At 46.5% G+C, this 19,787-nt stretch overlaps 1 protein-coding gene across 2 annotated transcripts in view; it reads left to right on the forward strand.

Annotated features, from left to right (window-relative positions):
* The first annotated feature begins 9,719 nt into the window (after positions 1–9,719).
* The window catches only part of ADGRA1 (adhesion G protein-coupled receptor A1), a 1,190,508-nt gene continuing 1,180,440 nt past the window's right edge, over positions 9,720–19,787 (forward strand). For both annotated transcript variants that reach the window (XM_073546510.1, XM_073546511.1), the window contains exon 1: positions 9,720–10,177. In XM_073546510.1, the coding sequence (XP_073402611.1) occupies positions 9,948–10,177 (230 nt within the window). In that variant the 5' untranslated portion in view covers positions 9,720–9,947. The remainder of the gene's footprint in view (positions 10,178–19,787) is intronic.

Below are 19,787 nucleotides of genomic sequence, written 5' to 3' on the forward strand. Positions count from 1 at the left end.
GGGTCGCAAATAACGACCATGCCTGCAACTTACTTTCGGCAGCATTTCCCAGAAGCGGCAAGGCCATGATACGACTAGTAGCCGCGAACCAACTGCCGGTACATGTCGCCGGAGTGGTGTGGCTCCAGATGATGCTGTGTAGTAAATCCCTCGGCTGCCGGGGAGTGGTCCTAACCCAAGGAGAAACTAATGACCACCATCCAGTTATCTTGGGCATGAACATACTACGGGAGTTCGGCAATCTACTCCTCAACAATTCCACGCAGGAGACCCTGAGCCAATGGGGTTCTCGCACGGCCCAAGGGCAGGTCTTCCAGCGGTGGGCGCGGGAGGCACAAGTGCTCCAGGAGTGCCAGGAGGGTGAGGCGCTGGGCAAGGTCATCACGTCGGCGGCCCCCCGCTCGTGCTTCCTCCAGGGCAGATGGTGGTTGCCCTGCCAATCCGCGCCCCGATGCCACTGGAGGGCGTGGAGGTGCAGGTGGAACCATGCTACTCAGAGCGCCTGCACCCTGGCATACTGGCAGCCCACTCACTGACCACAGTGCGGGAAGGAACCGTCCTGGTGCGTTGTGTCAACCTGGAAGACCAAGATATCACCTTGAAGCCCCGGGCCGAAACTAGTAAGGCCTTTGGAGGAGATGTTGCCGGACCCCGCGGTCCAGTTTAAGGTGCAGCCTGAAGATCCTTGGGCAGTAACGGTACGAACCCTACAGACTGCTGTATCCTCGACCCAGGAGAAAGGTCGAGCCATCCTGGAGAGAATGCGGGCCGAACTTTCCAGCCTAGCGCCAGCCCAACTCCTCCAGGTAGAGACACTTCTCGGACAATATTATGGTGTCTTCGTCAGTCATGAGGATGACTTTGTACCACGGCCATCACGCATGGGATCCCCACGGCAGGAGCGGCCCCCATCCAGGAGCGATATCGGCAAATACCACCGCAGCTATACCAGGAAGTGGAAACCCTTTCAGCTCAAATGCTTTGGAAGGGGGTCATACGAGAGAGCCAAATCCCCTGGGCAGCCCCCATTGTACAGGTTCGCAATAAAGATGGCACCCTGCATTTTTGTGTGGATTACTGAAAGTTGAATGCCTGCACCATCAAGGACTCGTATCCACTGCCCCGCATAGAGGAGTCTCTGTCCGCCTGTCCGCCTTGGGAAACGCAACGTATTTCTCGACTCTAGACCTGGCCAGTGGGTACTGGCAGGTGCCGATGTCGGAGGAAGACAGAGCCAAGACGGCATTTATCCTTCCCATGGGGCTGTTCGAGTTTAATCGGATGCCGTTCGGGCTGGCGAATGCCCCAGGAACCTTCTAGCGGTTGATGGAGCGGTGTCTGGGAGACCTCAACTTTCAAGCCACGTTGATAAACCTGGACGATATCATCATCTATTCTGCCACGTTCGAGGACCACCTGCGGCAGTTGGGGCAGGTGCTCGGCCGGCTGCTGAAGTATGGGTTGAAGGTAAAGCCCCAGAAATGCCACCTGTTCCGCACCCAGATCGAATGTCTGGGGCATACCGCCTCGACAGAGGGTGTCAAACCATCCCGGGAAAAGGTTGCTGCCATCCAGGAGTGGCCTACCCCCGAGACAGTGAAAGACGTGCGGGCTTTCCTGGGGTTGGCCGGCTACTACCATCGGTTCGTGAAGAATTTTGCACGCCGAGCCCGAGCCCTGCAGGACCTGCTGAAGGGGACTCCAGCCGGGGTGAATGGATGGAAGGTCCAGTGGCAGCAACCTCAAGAGGATGCGTTTCAAGATCTCAAAGCTTCACTCTCAGAAGCCCCGGTATTGGTGTATGCGGATTTCTCGCAACCGTTCATCCTACATACCAACGGGAGCCTCCATGGACTAGGAGCTGTGTTGTCACAGGTGCAGGACGGCTGAGAGAAGGTGATCGCCTTTGGTAGCCGGTCGCTGCATGACTCCAAACGCAACCCGGACAATTACAGCTCCTTTAAGCTCGAGCTCCTCGCGGTAGTGTGGGCAATGACGGAGCGGTTCGCAGAGTACCTGGCGGGCTCTGAGGTGGTGGTGCGGACTGACAACAACCCACTAGCCCATTTGGAGAATGCCAAGCTGGGGGCCTTGGAGCGGTGGGTGGCTCGGATGGCCAAGTTCAACTACAAGATCATCTACAAAAGAGGGGCTGAATACGTACACGCTGATGCACTCTCCTGAATCTGGCACACCACCCCAGGGAGGAATCGAGACGACTAATTAAAAGGAGAAGAGACGCCATTCGCCCTCACCACCACCGCGCTTACAGCCAACGCGCAAGAAGTGCCTCATCCGGGACCCCTAGGGGGAATGCTGGAACAGCCACGCGACAAGTGGATCCAGCAACAACAGGAGGATGGAGAAATTGGACTCCTGTGCCGATGGGTGGCCACCGGCAAATTGCCCACTGGCTCACAGAGACAGACTTTGACCCAGGACATGTTGCTGATGTTGCGCCAGTGGGAGAAACTGGTCATCAAAAAGGGACTTTTATATCGGAAAGCCGTGTCACGAACAACGTCTGCTACAATATGGCAAGTGATTGTGCCCGGATACCATCTCAGCCAACTGGCTCGGGAAGCCCACGAAAAGGGGGCTCACTTTGGTGCTCAAAAGACTTTGCAATGGTTGCAGCAGATAGTGTACCATCCACGCTTGCACGCTGCTGTGGAAGAAGTTTGCCGAACCTGCCGCCCGTGCGAGCTCGCTAAACCTCCCACGCAACGAGCCCCGGTGCAGACAATTGTAACATCAGCTCCCCTCGAGCTCCTCACAGTGGACTATCTGACCATAGGTCCGGCCTACCAGGGGTATGAACAGTGTCTCGTTATGGTGGATCATTTCACCAAGTTCGCCGTGGTCACCCCTACCCGGGACCAGACAGCGGAGTCGGCCGCCTATGCGATTTGTAAAAACTTTATCCAAGTGTACGGCTGCCCGCAACGAATACATTCGGACCAAGGAGAGTGCTTCCTAGGAAGAGTAAGGGAAGAACTACATCATCTCTACGGTATCGATAAGTCTCGGACTATGCCATACCACCCACAGGGAAACGAGGCCTGTGAACGATTCAATCGGACACTAGTCTAAATGCTGCGTACCCTGGAGAGCGACCGAAAGGCCCGCTGGCCTGAATACGTCCCTGAGTTGGTGTGGGTATATAATAACCGGGTGCACCGGGTGACTAGTTACACCCCCTACTCATTGCTGTTCGGACGAGAAGGTAAAGGAATCACGGAGGTGGAGTTAAACTGGGAGGAACCCCAACCCTGGACCGGAGTATCCTCGTGGGTCCGAAACCACCGGCACTGGCTGCAGACCCTCCACCGAATCGTCCATACAAAGCTCCAGGATCTAGAACACCCGGGGGGAGCGCTGCTCCCACCAATTGACTTCCAGACTGGGTATCGGGTACTCGTACTAGATCAACGCCCCCAAAACAAGTTAGAACCACGTGGGAGGAGAACCCATACCGAGTGTTGCGCCGGATAAGCCCCGACGGGCCTGTGTAGAAAATACAATCCGAAGGAAACGACGCACCTCTCACTCGCGTTGTTCACCATAACATGTTACGGCCTTGTGCGTCCACTGATCCCATTTGACCCGAACCGATCCCTCAGGTCCCCGATCCCCCGCCCATGGTCTGAGACCTGGATGACGAGGAGGACTCCCCAACCGCCTCCGCGGGTCACCCAAGTAATGACACCACAGTAGACCCGGGCATCCCACCAGAATCGACTATCCTACCACCATCCACCATACCCAAACTCCGACGCTCCGAGCGATCAACAGCTGGCAAACCCCCTGAACGTTACGAACAGGACCAGTTCATATGGCGACAAGGACTGTCGTCTCGAAAAACTAACCCGAGTCTACCAAAACCCTCGCCCAGGGACTGGCGAGCATACAGGACGGGGGAGTGTGGGAAGAAGGGCCCCCCGCCAAGTGTCCGGGCCGGAACCAAGGGACCGTCACCTAGGTTCCGGGGGAAACTGTTCCCGGGGGACAGGGTTCAGGGACGGGCTGTTGAGATGGACAGATGGGCTGGGGGAGGAGCCGGTATAAACGGGGTGGGGAACGCTAATCACGATGAGTCAGCAGACCGGGACAGAAGCAGCAGGAAACCGTGGGAGCGACTGAGAGCCAAAGCGACTTACCAGAGCAAGGAGAGATGTTCACCTAGGACAGCAGAGGGACGGCGCCAAGACGACCTTCCGAGAGCCACTGCCCCGCTTCAACCCGCGGCCGTTGCCACCTCATCCCATCCCGCGGCTGTGGCCTGCCCGCGGTCACTCGCAGCCGTTGCCGCTTCATCCCAGCCTGCGGCTGTGGCCTGCCCACGGTCGCTCGCGGCCATTGCCACCTCGCTCCAGCCCGCGGCTGCGACCTGTCTCCTGCCACCCTGCTCTCACTCGTGGCCGTGGCAAGTCCAGTGCTGTCGGAGGCCACCACTGTCCTGCTCCGGTCCGCGGCAAGGGCTGGGCCGTTGCTCGCTGCGGTTTCCCCATCGCAGCTGTTAGCTGCACAGGAGGCCTGCCAATCAACACCCCGCATCGCTGCCGCTTGCCCCATTCCGGGGGCTACGGCCCATCCGTCCAAGGACTCCTCCGGGGCCCGTGGTGCCCCAGTGTCACCGGAGCGTCGGAATGCTCGAAGACTACGTCAACTCTTCAGCAGCTCGGCCCAGCGGCTGCTACGGTGAAGAACCACCATCCAGAACGCCGAGGGATGTAAGGACGGCTAAGTTGACTATATAGTTAAGGACCAGTAGTCAGCCATACCGCGGCCCTATAGTGACCGGCTTTTGCCGGACATAGTCGTGTTCTACTCTGTTTGTGTTTGCTTGTATTGAGCCCCTGCGAGGGCAACTCTTGTTACCCCTTTGGTTGGTCAGGCTACGGCAGAGGACAGTTTCCTCTAGGCCTATATACGTTATTACTAAAAGCACTAAACCGTCTTGCTCCTCGTCTCTGCATCCTGCGTACCTTCTAGTACCACACCATACTTAGGAGATGCCAGCAGCTATGCACAACAGAGCATCTTACTATAACAGCAGCGATCTGCGCTGACTCCAGTTGCTGCTATTTAACCATTTAAATATCAATGTCAATCACTGACAGCGGCATTTAAATTTCACGATCTCCAGTGGGCACATATATTGGCTCCCATCAACCTCCTACAACACAATTGAAAGAGGGGTTGATGGGCTGTCCTGGCAGCCGGGAGCCTGCTGAAAGCCTCCACGTCTACTATCTATTGAAGCTCAGCCTGTGACTTAAGGTACTGTCACACTTAGCGATGTACCAGCGATCCCGACCAGCGACATGACGCGGTCAGGATCGCTGGTGCATCGCTAAGTGGTCGCTAGTGAGCTGCCACACAGGCAGATCTCACCAGCGACATTGCTGGGGATGGGGGTCACTACTTACCTGTCACACTAGGCGATCCTGCGTCCTCCCGCCCGGCTCCACGCTCGTCGCTCGTCTCTCCACAGGAAGCGCCGCAGGAAGCTGACGACGAGAAACGGTCCAGGACGTTCTCGCGCAATTAGCGACAACCAGCGGGGGAGCTGTCGGAGGTAAGTATCAGACACAGCGATATCGCTAGAAATATCGCTATAACGTCTCAAGTTATAGCGATATTGCTAGCGATATCGCTTGGTGTGACAGTACCTTTACTGACATGGAGAATCAAGTTGCGCGGCCATTTTTACCACACAATGAACACCATAAAGAAACAAAACCTTGGTTGTTTTCTAAGAACAACAAGGGAAATAAAGAGCAGATTTATTCAAATCTTTTGAAAGATAACTATATGTTGCTTGCAGCAACCAATAACAGCGCAGCTTTCATTCTATCAGAGCTGTTTAATAAATGAAAACCTAGCTCTGATTGGTTGCTATGAGCAACAAAGACAGACAATCTTTTAGACAGTTTAGATGAATCAGACCCAGATTTTGTAATGTTGTAAACCAAAAGTCCTATGTTTTTCCTTATTAATGATAACTTTGGAAGGTTTTCGATGTGACCTGTCTGTTTTAATCGAAACACAAGATATATATCTATACATGCTGTGTGGAGCACTGTTCTCACTCACTTACATGACAGCTACTCACACAGTAGCCAAACTCAGGAAATGACCCCTGTTCCTCCCGGCTTTTTATAGAAAACCTTTCTATTGAAATGTGTATTCCTGTATTGTTTAAAAAAAAAGGCTGTGAATATTTCACAATATGGCAGACCTTCAAGAGATGCTCTCAGGGCAAAAACAGCAAGTGATGGTGCCTCGCCCATGTGGATGAAGCCATTTATTGGTTAAAAAAAACATTTAAAAATATAAATGCATGATACAACGCATTGCATCTAAGGCTCTGAGTCTTCATCAGATATACAGTAGAGTCCATGTACTTTACAAACTAGATGGAAAGACATTTGTCCATCCAGTTCAGCCTATATTCCGTCTGAATAAATCCCCAGATCTACGTCCTTCTAAAGAACCTAATAACTGTAAGATACAATATTGTTACGCTCCAGGAAGACATCCAGGCCTCTCTTGAACCCTTCTACTGAGTTTGCCTTCACCACCTCCTCAGGCAAGGAATTCCAGATTCTCACTGCCCTAACAGTAAAGAATCCTCTTCTATATTGGTGGAAAAACCTTCTCTCCTTGTTTTCGATGGGATTAAGGTCTGGAGACTGGCTAGGCCACTCCATGACCTTAATGTGCATCTTTTTGAGCAACTACTTTGTTGCCTTGGCTGTATGTTTTGGGTCATTGTCTTGCTGAAAGACCCAGCCGCGACCCATTTTTATTGTCCTGGCGGAGGGAAGGAGGTTGTCACTCAGGATTTTACTGTATATGGCTCCATCCATTCTCCTATTGATGCAGTGAAGTAGCCCTGTGCCCTTAGCAGAGAAACCCCCCAAAACATGTTTCCACCTCCATGTTTGACAGTGGGGACAGTGTTCTATAGGTCATAGGTTGCATTTCGGCGAGTTGAGTTAATGCCAAAGACATCAATTTTTGTCTCATCTGACCACAGCACCTTCTCCCAATCATGCACAGAATCATCCAGGTGTTAATTGGCAAACTTCAGACAGATCTGCACATGTGCATTCTTGAGCAGAGGGACCTTGCGGGCACTGCAGGATTTTAAACCTTTATGGCGTAATGTGTTACCAATGGTTTTCGTGGTAACTGTGGTCCCTGCTGCCTTGAGATAATTAACAACTTTTGCTGTGTAGTTTTAGGCTGATCTCTCACCTTTCTCATGATCAAGGATACCCCACGAGGTGAGATTTTGCATGGTGCCTCAGACTGATGTCAATTGACAGTCATATTGTATTTCTTCCATTTTCTTACTATTGCACCAATAGTTGTCTCCTTCTCACCCAGCGTCTTACTTATGGTTTTGTAGCCCATTCCAGCTTTGTGCAGGTCTGTGATCTTGTCCCTGACTTCATTAGAAAGCTCTTTGGTCTCTTTGGCCCATGTTGTAGAGGTTAGAGTCTGATTAATTGAGTCTGTAGACAGGAGTCTTTTATAAAGGTGACTATGTAAGACAGTTGTTTTTACTGCAGGTAATGAGTTGATTAGGAGCATCTGACTGGTCTGTAGGAGCCAGAACTCTTAATGGCTGATAGGGGATCAAATACTTATTTCTCACTGCAAAATGCAAATAAATGTATAGAATTTATACAATGTGATTTTTTGAATTATAATTTTGATATTCTATCTCTCAATGTTAAAATTAACCTACCCTTAATAATATAGACTGTTCATGTCTTTGTCACGGGGCAAACGCACAAAATCAGCAAGGGATCAAATACTTATTTCCCCCACTTTACTACTCCAATTGGTGTTGTCCATGTTTTTTACATCATTTTCTTGTCTGTCCCAAGTTCCCAACCCCTCCCTGTTGAACTCCTTTTTTACTAAACTCAGTCTCGACCCGTGGTTTCCCGGACCACAATTCTTGCCCTCTGTGTTGGTCCTGTAACGTGGTAACATCAGCTCATCTTCATTTCAGCTGGTACTAAATATGACTATTCTTGGAATATCAATATGGGAATTCTGTGTGAAATAGTACACGAGGTTGTGGGTATTTAGACTTAGACTCTGATACTTTGTTTAACCCCATGCTAATTCCATTAGTGACCAAGCAAGTACAACTCTTTAGTTTTTTGTCAATTTAGGTCCAAACCAGAAGAGTTGTAATTTACTTTACACACTCAGAACACATCGGGGGTAGATGCACGATCCAAATAGAGACAGGATTATGATGCCACACATGCAATGTGCTACAGTCATTTAGGACTGTACAAAGGGGTGTGGCTCATCAATGAGGGGAAGGGCTTATTTGGAAAGTGGGTGTGGACTAAGCTGAGCAACAGACTCTACGAGGTGGTGTAAAATGGTGGTGAAAAAGATGCACTAAATTAATCATCCAGCCTGAGATAATGAGATAAATTTGCACATTTCCAGATGGTCTAATCCAAGTAAATACGTTCTGCCTATTAGAAATGTTTGGTAAATTTGTTCTAGAAACCTGCAAGTTACTGAATGAGCACAGGCTTTACCTCACCTTTAATTGACGTTGTAAGTCATGCCTCATCGCATCAGCAGAGGTAGTTGAATCCCCGGCAGGAGCACTGCTCTGTGCCAGGGAAGAACGGCGTCGGGAACAACAGGCAGATATGCTGCAATTACCTGCCTGTTTGTGCTTAGGTACATTTTTGTCTTTTATAAAGCCCCGGATGCCCCCTTTAAAGGGGTGTTCCAAGACTTGAACATTGATAGCTTAACCTTTATATTGGTCATCAATGTCTGATCGCTTGGGATGCGACACCTGGCACCTCCGCCAATTAGCTGTGCTGTAACTGCTCATCTATGGAGGTGCACAGCACAGCTCCATCAGCTGTATAGTGGCCATGGCCGGGTACTGCACTTCCACCTGCTATTCAAATCAATAGAGGGTGGATGTGCAGTACCTGGCCGTGGTGACTATTCCATTGATGGAGCTGTTGAGCTCCGTAATTGAATAGGTCCCTCACTGCTGACACCAAGAATAGCTGATTGGCGGGGGTGCCGGGTGTCGCACCCCCTAGGCCATCAATGTTAAAGTCCCAGACAACCTAATTAGCAGATTTTAGTCATTACTACTTGTAAAATATTTGCACAAATACATATAGCCTTTATAACCTGTACTATAATGCTAATGTATTTTTTATTGATGAATGCTGAAAATAACCAACAGAATTGCTTCTGGACCTCATGCAACTATGTACTGTGATTACTTAATAAAATTCATGGCAGGGGAGAGGAAAACAAAAGATGTCGTCAAAGGCCCCATCCTGAAGAAATGTAAGACACTGTCAACTGATAATAAAGTTATAAAACTGTGCGAAAGTTTGTGAAACCCAAGATTGTGAATGAGGCTAATACAGCCAATGTAAGATGTTACTTTCGTCATGCTTTTCTTGGAGATTTGCTATTTTCTTGCAGTGAAAGATAGTGAGGATCTGATATATGATGTGATACAACCCCATTGTGCTGCGGTCAATGTCCGTGTAGTAGCTGTGAACGCACCAGAGGGACCAATGATCTAGAACTGAGTGGGCTGGACGCAGGGATGGAGAAGGGGAGGAGGAGGGCGAGGGATGGAAGGGGCTGCTGACAGCCATAGCCTAACACACTTTTTCCTGTACAACTTTTCTCCAGCATTATTGTAAGTTCTGATAAACTTTGGCTCGTAGGCAACTTATCTCCCTGACAGCTGATTGGAGTGAGATGACAGCATATTATTCCATGATGGCCCTCATATATTCACCGACAGCTCCGTGCGCAGCGTTTAGAACTTCTGACAACTTTTTTTAATGGGAAATAATAATATTAAAAAAAAATATATATAAAATCTGGAAAGTTTGACGTGAAGATGTCCTAACATGGATCGTACACATCTGCTTGGGGTCCTCATCTGCTTCCTGAGTGTAGCCCTTGTAGGCAGCTCGCTGGCCAGCAGGATCTGTCCGGACCTCATCACTGACAGCTGCCTGTGCACCGTGGAGCGCTCCAAGGGACTGGGGCGACAGAAACTCATCAAGGTGGTGTGCAATGGAGGCGAGCTGGCGGAAACCATACAGCCCGCGTTACTGCCCAACAAAACAGTGGCCCTGTGAGTACCCAGAGGATTGCACGCAAAATGTATACCACTGTGGATCTGTGTGTTCTGAATGCAGGAGTGTTTACAGGCTGCGCAAATACAATTGTTTAGAGGATAGTGAAGGGTAGTGGGGGAGAATCTATGTGCAAAATGTACAACTTGCAGCAAATTCTTCAAATCAGAAGTAATTAAAAAAAAATATTGTCTATACAATAAGAGACTTGAGAAAGGCTCACACTTGGAGACGAAACGTCGCCATTATAATTTCACCTTTACAAGATGGTGTCCTGCCTCCAATTTTTTCTGATAAATTGAAGGTTTGGTAGTTGCCTGGCGGGCATGGTACCCGGGTACATTGTTATTGCTGCTTTTGATATCTATCTATCTATCTATCTATTATCTATCTATCTATCTCTCGTTTATCTATTATCTATCTATCATCTATCTATGTCTCGTTTATCTATTATCTATCTATCTATCTGTCTATCATATCTATCTATCTCTCTATTATCTATCTATCTAATATCTATCTATCTCTCGTTTATCTATTATCTATCTATGTCTCGTTTATCTATTATCTATCTATCTGTCTATCATATCTATCTATCTATCTCTTGTTTATCTATTACCTATTATCTATCTATTATCTATCTATCTATCTCTCTATCTATCTTCAATCTAATATCTATCTATCTATCTATCTAATATCTATCAATCATCTATCTACCTTGACTATAGAGAGATAAGTTGTGCCACATGGACACTGCTTATCTGTTCCTGCAGAATCAGGCTGTCAAATTTGACTCATGCAGGAAGTTTCTTTTCATAAGCAAAACACTGGCTGACATGCCATTTTTCTTTCCTATTCAAAAAAGAGGTTCTTCAGCAGCTGCAATGGGCCTCAAAGGTGCGGTACCCCAAATTGTGACAAAAATGATACTATACATATTTTGAAAATAATGACTCTTTCAAATGCTGTTCAGTGACGGAAAGGAAGCTTCTTCTCCGTCTTCAAAAGAGGTTCTGTAGCAGCTGTGATGTAATAAACCCCACTATAAATAATAAAAAAAAATATAAGAATTCACCTCACCGTTCTGGGACTTGTATAATTATACTCAGGCTCCGGCTTCGGTGCATTTATATCTAAACATAAGTACACTAATTCCAATAGTTCTGTTGTGGAACTACAAGTCCCAGCCTATATTACTACAAAGAAATACCCCTGAAATGCTTTGTCTTTATTTAGAGAGATCTTCAGCTTTCTTGTGTGTGTCACATCATTCTGATGTGTGAACATAACTGTAAACTTGTACGAATCAGATATGAATGATGAGAGTCACAGTAAAAAACAATTCATCAAAATAGTGAATTTTCTTCCTTTTTTACAGAGTTTTTTTGCATTTTACTAGTTGATTTGACCATTTACAATGAAATCTAAAACAAAAACACACAGGCGACAGCAAAAATATTTTATTTTACGCACAATATTTCTGATCCACAAGCGATAACGTGCAAAATTACAGGTCTATCAGACTACTGCTTAAAAAGCAATTCCCTAATATTCCAACTTAATATAGTATTTGTATCAGGGGAAACCCAGTGCTATCTATCAAGGCTGCAAGAATTAAAATTTACCACCAGTTGCCTAGAAATTCGTCCATGGAGATACATCTGAATACTTAAACGGCTGATGAAATCATATGAAGGAATTGCCATTGAATCAATTACACTCTCGTAATTCATCAACGGTGATTTATTTTTATACTTTTTCAATCTTTTGTAACTCCTTTGTATCTAAAAAAAAATATATGAAGCAACTTTGCAAATAATCTTGGTTGAAAATCTACCGTTTTGACTTCACAGTCCATGTTCAGACCGATGCGTCTCCATGGTTACAGACTACAAACAAATCAAGTGTAGTCTGATTCCAAAGCCATATTTTCTTCTATTAGTTTCCTACGTCCTACTGGCATTTATTTATTAAGTTAGCATGAAGTGGAAGAGAGATGAAAGTCCGACCAATAGTTTGAAGTTTGTTTTCTAGTGATGAGCAAATTGATTAAAATACTAATTGATCAGTTTTGCATAATTTTTTCCAAAATATTTGATGTCTGGCAAAGTGCAAGTACTCCAAATACCCTGAAAAGATGTAAATAACGCTGTGAGGTCTCCTGGAATTTTATCTAACCCCTTTCAAGCTTTTTAATGCTAACAAAGCCTTAATAATGTCAAATGAAGGCATTGCTTTGGGTAATGAATGGTAAAAATTCTTCACTGCTGATCTATCACACACTATCTGTAATGTTTTTCAGTGTTTTATGGCTCTCTCTTTTGTTGAGCTACGAACTGTGGCATCCTCTCCATATTCAGATTCAGCCTAAAAAGGCTGCTGCATTCCTTGCCTCTGCTTTTCTACAGGCTACACTAGTCCTTAATAATTGGCTATGGTATATGAAGTAATATAATAGCTGCAAGGCATTAAAGGGAAACCCACATGGTAGCGTCCGAGGTCACCTGAGCCTCCTCTGGTTGATGCATTTTTCTGCATTGGTGATAGCCATGTTTAGAGATTTGTGTGAAGCAAAACGCAAATTGTTTGACTTTTCCAGGTACAGCGAGTTCCTAAAAGTTCAACATGAATTTAATTAGCCTCAAATCATTGCTTATCTCCAGCAGATAGAAAATGTTAGTGGATTTTAAATAAACTTGCAAAATTGTTATTTTTTTTCCTTACATCCATTGGAGGCCAATCAAAGAAAAATTAGAAAATCTGAATTTTTTTTTCCAACTTTAACTAACAATACATTGTGCCTTGAAAGGTGTTCACTGTGACTGTGTAAACATAATTAAGGTCTGATGACATGGAAAAAATGATTTTCACATACAGTATGTTAGTGGTTACCATTTGTTGCTAAAGTTGCATTCAGTTTCAGGTTACGATACTCATTCCTTCATTCATTACCAGACCCTCTATTATGCACTTTGCAGTCTGATCCAAGCTTTAGAGTTTTCTCTTGTGGGATTGTCTCTCCCAGTAATATAGGTTGGATGTGAGATCTGTTTGTATCCAGGATGATGTCATCTGCACAGCTCTAATACTACAATTATCTCCACTCCATGAGTTTTCCTTCTAGTCTATATCTTGTAGATCTGTTTACAATGCACTTCCTCTCCATTCTGTTATCTCTAATACCGAGAGAGGGGAAGGAAAGAGCAAAGAAAGTCATCACAAGCAAGCAGGCGTTCTGATGGATTTGTATCCTTTTTTTTGCAGATCTCACACTTTAAATTTTGTCATAGAAATTTCTGAAACTGCTCTTTTCATTCATATGGAACTTGCAGAAATCCATATGCTTGCCACCACAACATTCCCATTCAGATGAATGGAACAGTTTTTTAGACACAAAAATCTCTGCAATGAAATTTGCCACATTTGAATATATTCTAATTCATCAGAGATAGATTCACAATTCTGCAGCCCAAAGAATCTTAAAACAGACAAACAGTATACATTATTATGTAGATATAATTTCTGATGAAACTGCTTTTCTTACTTTTAAAAAAAAATGTCAGAATCGCTGTATAATCCTTTTTGAAATGTAAAATTTAACTTCTGCCTAGTAAGCTGAATTGCCTGATTACCCCCTCAGTGTGCCTCTTCCCTGCTGCTGCTGAAAACTCACACTGCTCGGTATAAGTTGCAGTTGTCAGTTGGGCTTGGTGGACAGAAAATGAATACTGGGACTCATGAAATAGTCATTTTATTTTCTAAACATTACACAGCCATTCTGTCATGGATTTTCAAAGTTAGAACATCAGCCCCAGCAAGTCTAAAACATCTATTTATATTAATGGTGACAGATCCACTTTTATCTCATAGCATCCCTGACAATTAAATGTCTGCACATATTGGATTATATAAAGCCCTGTTTTTTTATTACATACCGTCCTGTCTTGTTAGCTATATAATGCAATGATGGCTGATGAAGCATGGGAAAGCTTCCTTTCTAATGGAGGAGCTGATGTACTGGTTGTTTGGTCACCGGCTCCTCCATCAGCAGTCATGTTATATCTAAAAAGAGAGGGGACTATGTAATAAAAGAGGGCACTGTAATTAACAAAATTAACAAGAATACACTATGTAAGAGACAACACTATACATAACAGCAGAGGAAGCTATATAATAAGGGATGGCACCATATATAGCTAGAGAGGATGGTACGTAATAAGGGATGGTGTTATACATAATAAAAGAGGAAACTATGCAACTAAGGATGGTGTTATACAGAATTAGTGAGTACACTATATACTAAGGGACTGTGTGACTGTGTTAGACATAGTGAGTACGCTATATACTAAGGGACTGTGTTAGACATAATGAGTACACTATATAATAAGGGACTGTGTTAGACATAATAAGAGATAATAATGTCTTCCTCCACCTCCCCTGTTCCTAAGGCCATTAAAAGTCCCCCTTCCTCCCATCCCAATCCCCCACACCCCTCATTGTCCTCCTCTCCATGTATCCCATTATTGTCCTCTCCCCCACCCCATCATTGCCCTCTTCATCACCTCCATCATTTTCTTCTCCCCACCACTATCTTTGCTTTCTCCCCCACCACTCCCATCATTGCCCATTCCACCACCTCCATCATTTCCTCCTCCTCCACCACCCCCATTTACTGCCCTTTCCACCACCACCATCATTGTATTCTCCCCCACCACCCCATCATCATTTCTTTTTCCCCACCACCCCATCATTGCCCTCTCCATCACCCCCATCATTGCCTTCTCCCCATCACTCCCATCATTGCCTGCTCCATCACCCCATCACTCCCATCATTGCCTTCTTCATCACCCCATCACTGCCTTCTCCCCATCACTCCCATCATTGCCTTCTCCATCTCCCCATCACTCCCATCATTGCCTTCTCCCCATCACTCCCATCATTGCCTGCTCCATCACCCCCATCCTTGCCTGCTCCATCACCCCATCACTCCCATCATTGCCTGCTCCATCACCGCATCACTCCCATCATTTCCTGCTCCATCACCTCATCACTCCCATCACTGTCTTCTCCACATCACTCCCATCATTGCCTTCTCCAACACCCCATCACTGCCTTCTCCCCATCACTCCCATCATTGCCTGCTCCATCACCCCATCACTCCCATTATTGCCTTCTCTATCACCCCATCACTGCCTTCTCCCCATCACTCCCATCATTGCCTTCTCCCCATCACTCCCATCATTGCCTGCTCCATCACCTCCATCCTTGCCTGCTCCATCACCCCATCACTCCCATCATTGCCTGCTCCATCACCCCATCACTCGCATCATTTCCTGCTCCATCACCTCATCACTCCCATTATTGTCTTCTCCCCATCATTCCCATCATTGCCTTCTCCATCACCCCATCACTGCCTTCTCCCCGTCACTCCCATCATTGCCTGCTCCATCACCCCATCACTCCCATCATTGCCTTCTCCCCATCATTCCCATCATTGCCTTCTCCCCATCACTCCCATCATTGCCTGCTCCATCACCCCCATCCTTGCCTGCTCCATCACCCCATCACTCCCATCATTGCCTGCTCCATCATCCCATCACTCCCATCATTTCCTGCTCCATCACCTCTTCACTCCCATCATTGTCTTCTCCCCATCACTCCCATCATTGCCTTCTCCATCACCCCATCAGTGTCTTCTCCCCATCACTCCCATCATTGCCTGCTCCATCACCCCATCACTCCCATAATTGCCTTCTCCATCACCCCATCACTGCCTTCTCCCCATCACTCCCATCATTGCCTTCTCCATCACCCCATCACTCTCATCATTGCCTTCTCCCCATCACTCCCATCATTGCCTGCTCCATCACCCCATCACTCCCATCATTACCTTCTCCATCACCCCATCTCTGCCTTCTCCCCATCACTCCCATCATTGCCTTTTCTATCACCCCATTACTCCCATCATTGCCTTCTCCATCACCCCATCACTGCCTTCTCCCCATCACTCCCATCATTGCCTTTTCTATCACCCCATCACTCCCATCATTGCCTTCTCCCTATCACTCCCTTCTCCCCATCATTCCCATTATTGCCTTCTCCCCATCACTCCCATCATTGCCTGCGCCATCACCCCCATCCTTGCCTGCTCCATCACCCCATCACTCTCATCATTGCCTGCTCCATCACCCCATCACTCCCATCATTTCCTGCTCCATCACCTCTTCACTCATCATTGTCTTCTCCCCATCACTCCCATCATTGCCTTCTCCATCACCCCATCACTCCCATCATTGCCTGCTCCATCACCCCATCACTCCCATCATTGCCTGCTCCATCACTCATCACTCCCATCATTGCCTTCTCCATCACCCCATCACTGCCTTCTCCCAATCACTCCCATCATTGCCTTCTCCATCACCCCATCACTCCATCATTGCCTTCTCCTCATCACTATCATCATTGCCTGCTCCATCACCCCCATCCTTGCTTGCTCCATCACCCCATCACTCCCATCATTGCCTGCTTCATCACCCCATCACTCCCATCATTTCCTGCTCCATCACCTCATCACTCCCATCATAGTCTTCTCCCATCACTCCCATCATTGCCTTCTCCATCACCCCATCACTGCCTTCTCTCCATCACTCCTATCATTGCTTTCTCCATCACCCCATCACTCCCATCATTGCCTGCTCCATCACCCCCATCCTTGCCTGCTCCATCACTCCCATCCTTGCCTGCTCCATCACCTCATCACTCCCATCATTGTCTTCTCCCCATCACTCCCATCATTGCCTGCTCCATCACCCATCACTCCCATCATTGCCTTCTCCATCACCCCATCACTGCCTTCTCCCAATCACTCCCATCATTGCCTTCTCCATCACCCCATCACTCCATCATTGCCTTCTCCTAATCACTCTCATCATTGCCTGCTCCATCACCCCCATCCTTGCTTGCTCCATCACCCCATCACTCCCATCATTGCCTGCTTCATCACCCCATCACTCCCATCATTTCCTGCTCCATCACCTCATCACTCCCATCATAGTCTTCTCCCATCACTCCCATCATTGCCTTCTCCATCACCCCATCACTGCCTTCTCTCCATCACTCCTATCATTGCTTTCTCCATCACCCCATCACTCCCATCATTGCCTGCTCCATCACTCCCATCATTGCCTGCTCCATCACCCCCATCCTTGCCTGCTCCATCACTCCCATCATTGCCTGCTCCATCACTCCCATCATTGCCTGCTCCATCACCTCATCACTCCCATCATTGTCTTCTCCCCATCACTCCCATCATTGTCTGCTCCATCACCCCCATCATTGCCTGCTCCATCACCCCATCACTCCCATCATTGCCTTCTACCCATCACTCCCTCCTCCCCATCATTCCCATCATTGCTTTCTCCATCACCCCATCACTGCCTTCTCTCCATCACTCCCATCAATGCCTTCTCTCTATCACTAACATCATGGCCTTCTCCCATCACCCCAGGCATCATACATACATACACACACAGACAAACACACATATATACATACACACAGACAGACATTCACACATATATACACACAGACATACATACACACACAGACATACATACACACAGACATACACACATACATACACACAGACATACATACACATACACACACACACACACACACATACACACACAGACATACACACAGACATACACACATACATATACACACACCCCACCTTTCTCCTCTCACCTGTCCGCAGCATCGCCCGCGCTTCCTCGCTCATACAACAGCAGCTGCTGAATGATGACGTCATTCAGCGGCACTCCTCTGTGTCAGACAGGAAGCTCGGGCGGCGGGCAGGTAGCAGGACGGACCCTTGCAGCTCCGCTCCTGCTATTCCCTCTTGCAGGCAGCGGAGCTGCTTGGATCACTCCCTGCCGCCACTACACATTGACCTCATCATTAGCCGCCTTGAAGGGCCCCCCTAGAGACTCTGGTCCCCGGTGCATTGCAACAGTTGAACGGGCGGTATGTCCGCCTATGACTCAACTCTGTATGTAGATTTGTTGTATTAGAATATGGATATAGGTTTTACATACATTTTTTATCATGGTCAATAAAAAGGATCTCCATTACTTGGAAAACCCATTTTTAAATTATGTCCTCCTGGGCATTATGATGCAACTGGATTTGTTTCTCATTTTTAAATTATGTAGTCTTCCTTGTAAAAAAAAAAAGTATACTCATTTACTGCGCAATCAACATTCCAACGATGTTGCAACTTGGTCTCTTGGTGCTCGGTTGACATTGTTATGTCATCTTACAGCCAAATGAGAGCTCATGCTTTTCACTGAGGAGGAGCAAACACTCTGAAACACATTTCTGATATTGATATTCTTGTTTGGTCTTAATACTAAGTCTTATGCCACGGCTTTTTAAAGCGTCGATAATGAGTTTTAGGATTGCTACTTCCAAAAGATGGCACTAAAGGAACAGTCCCGCTGCCACTCTGAAGAGGCAATTTGCATATTTCATTTTTCAGAGGAGAATTGCATGTCCTATAAGTTTCCTTACACTGGTATGTCAGGCATGTCATTTTGCACAGAGAGAAACATAACCCTTATACCCCATTATTATGTCATGTGAGTGCCGCTGCTCATCAGCAGTTGCTTGTGGGCAGCAGCACTCACACTCTTGTTGGACGAAACTTGATTAGTCTGCAGTATGTTCTTAAGTGATATGTGTTTGCTTGGTGTAACAATGTAATGTGAGCAACGGGAGATTTCGCTCGGATGCTGTGGGAGATGAACAGAAAATTTTTTATTTTACATGGGGTGCTACAAAATTTAAGAAGAGGTTTCCCACATAGTAGGCCAACTTGTCAAGGTGTCTAATACTGCAGTATCATGGAGGCTGCACTGAAAAAAATCAGTCACTGGGTAGAGGAGATAGAAATTATTAAAAAAAAATCTCTGTAAGCTGTATCCAGCCGTTAATGAGCCATCGTCATCCAATCCGAAAGCTGAGAGACTTCTTTTTAAGCTGCTTTTTGCTCTTAAACTCCTAACAAAGTCCACAAAGATGAAGATATCCTTCAAGGAATCATTATGTGCCTTGTGTAGCTCAAAGGAAATATGAAGATGAGAACCAATCACTTGTAGTATGAAGACATATTATGCTCCATTTCTTCTTTTAGCTCATTATAAACAGGAAAAAAAACACTCATACAATCATCAAATCATCTCAGATGGGCCCCGGGGCCATTCCCTATCTAGAAGTTTGGTTAGTAAAGCAATTACAATGAGCAGTCAATGAGCATAAAAATGTTACTTGATTCATGTTAGGGGGGGACGAGATGTGGCTGAAGGGGACATCACTCGTTAAAGATATTCAAACACATCTGTACAATCTCAATAAAAGTAACAAAACCTTCTGATATCAATTCTACCCCTGAGAGACTTCACATTTTCTGTAAATCTTTGGAGATGAAGGAAGATAATTGCATAAGATAGTGCACTCGGTAAAATGGTTGTAGGACTGGTATTCGAAGACCACAATTGGAATGGACTATGAAGCAAATGGTACCAGACGATGTGAGGATTAGATTGTCTT

The sequence above is a fragment of the Dendrobates tinctorius genome, unplaced genomic scaffold (assembly GCF_039654945.1).
Source record: "Dendrobates tinctorius isolate UK_male_01 unplaced genomic scaffold, ASM3965494v1 ptg000147l, whole genome shotgun sequence".
In the NCBI taxonomy this organism is placed as follows: Eukaryota; Metazoa; Chordata; class Amphibia; order Anura; family Dendrobatidae; genus Dendrobates; species Dendrobates tinctorius.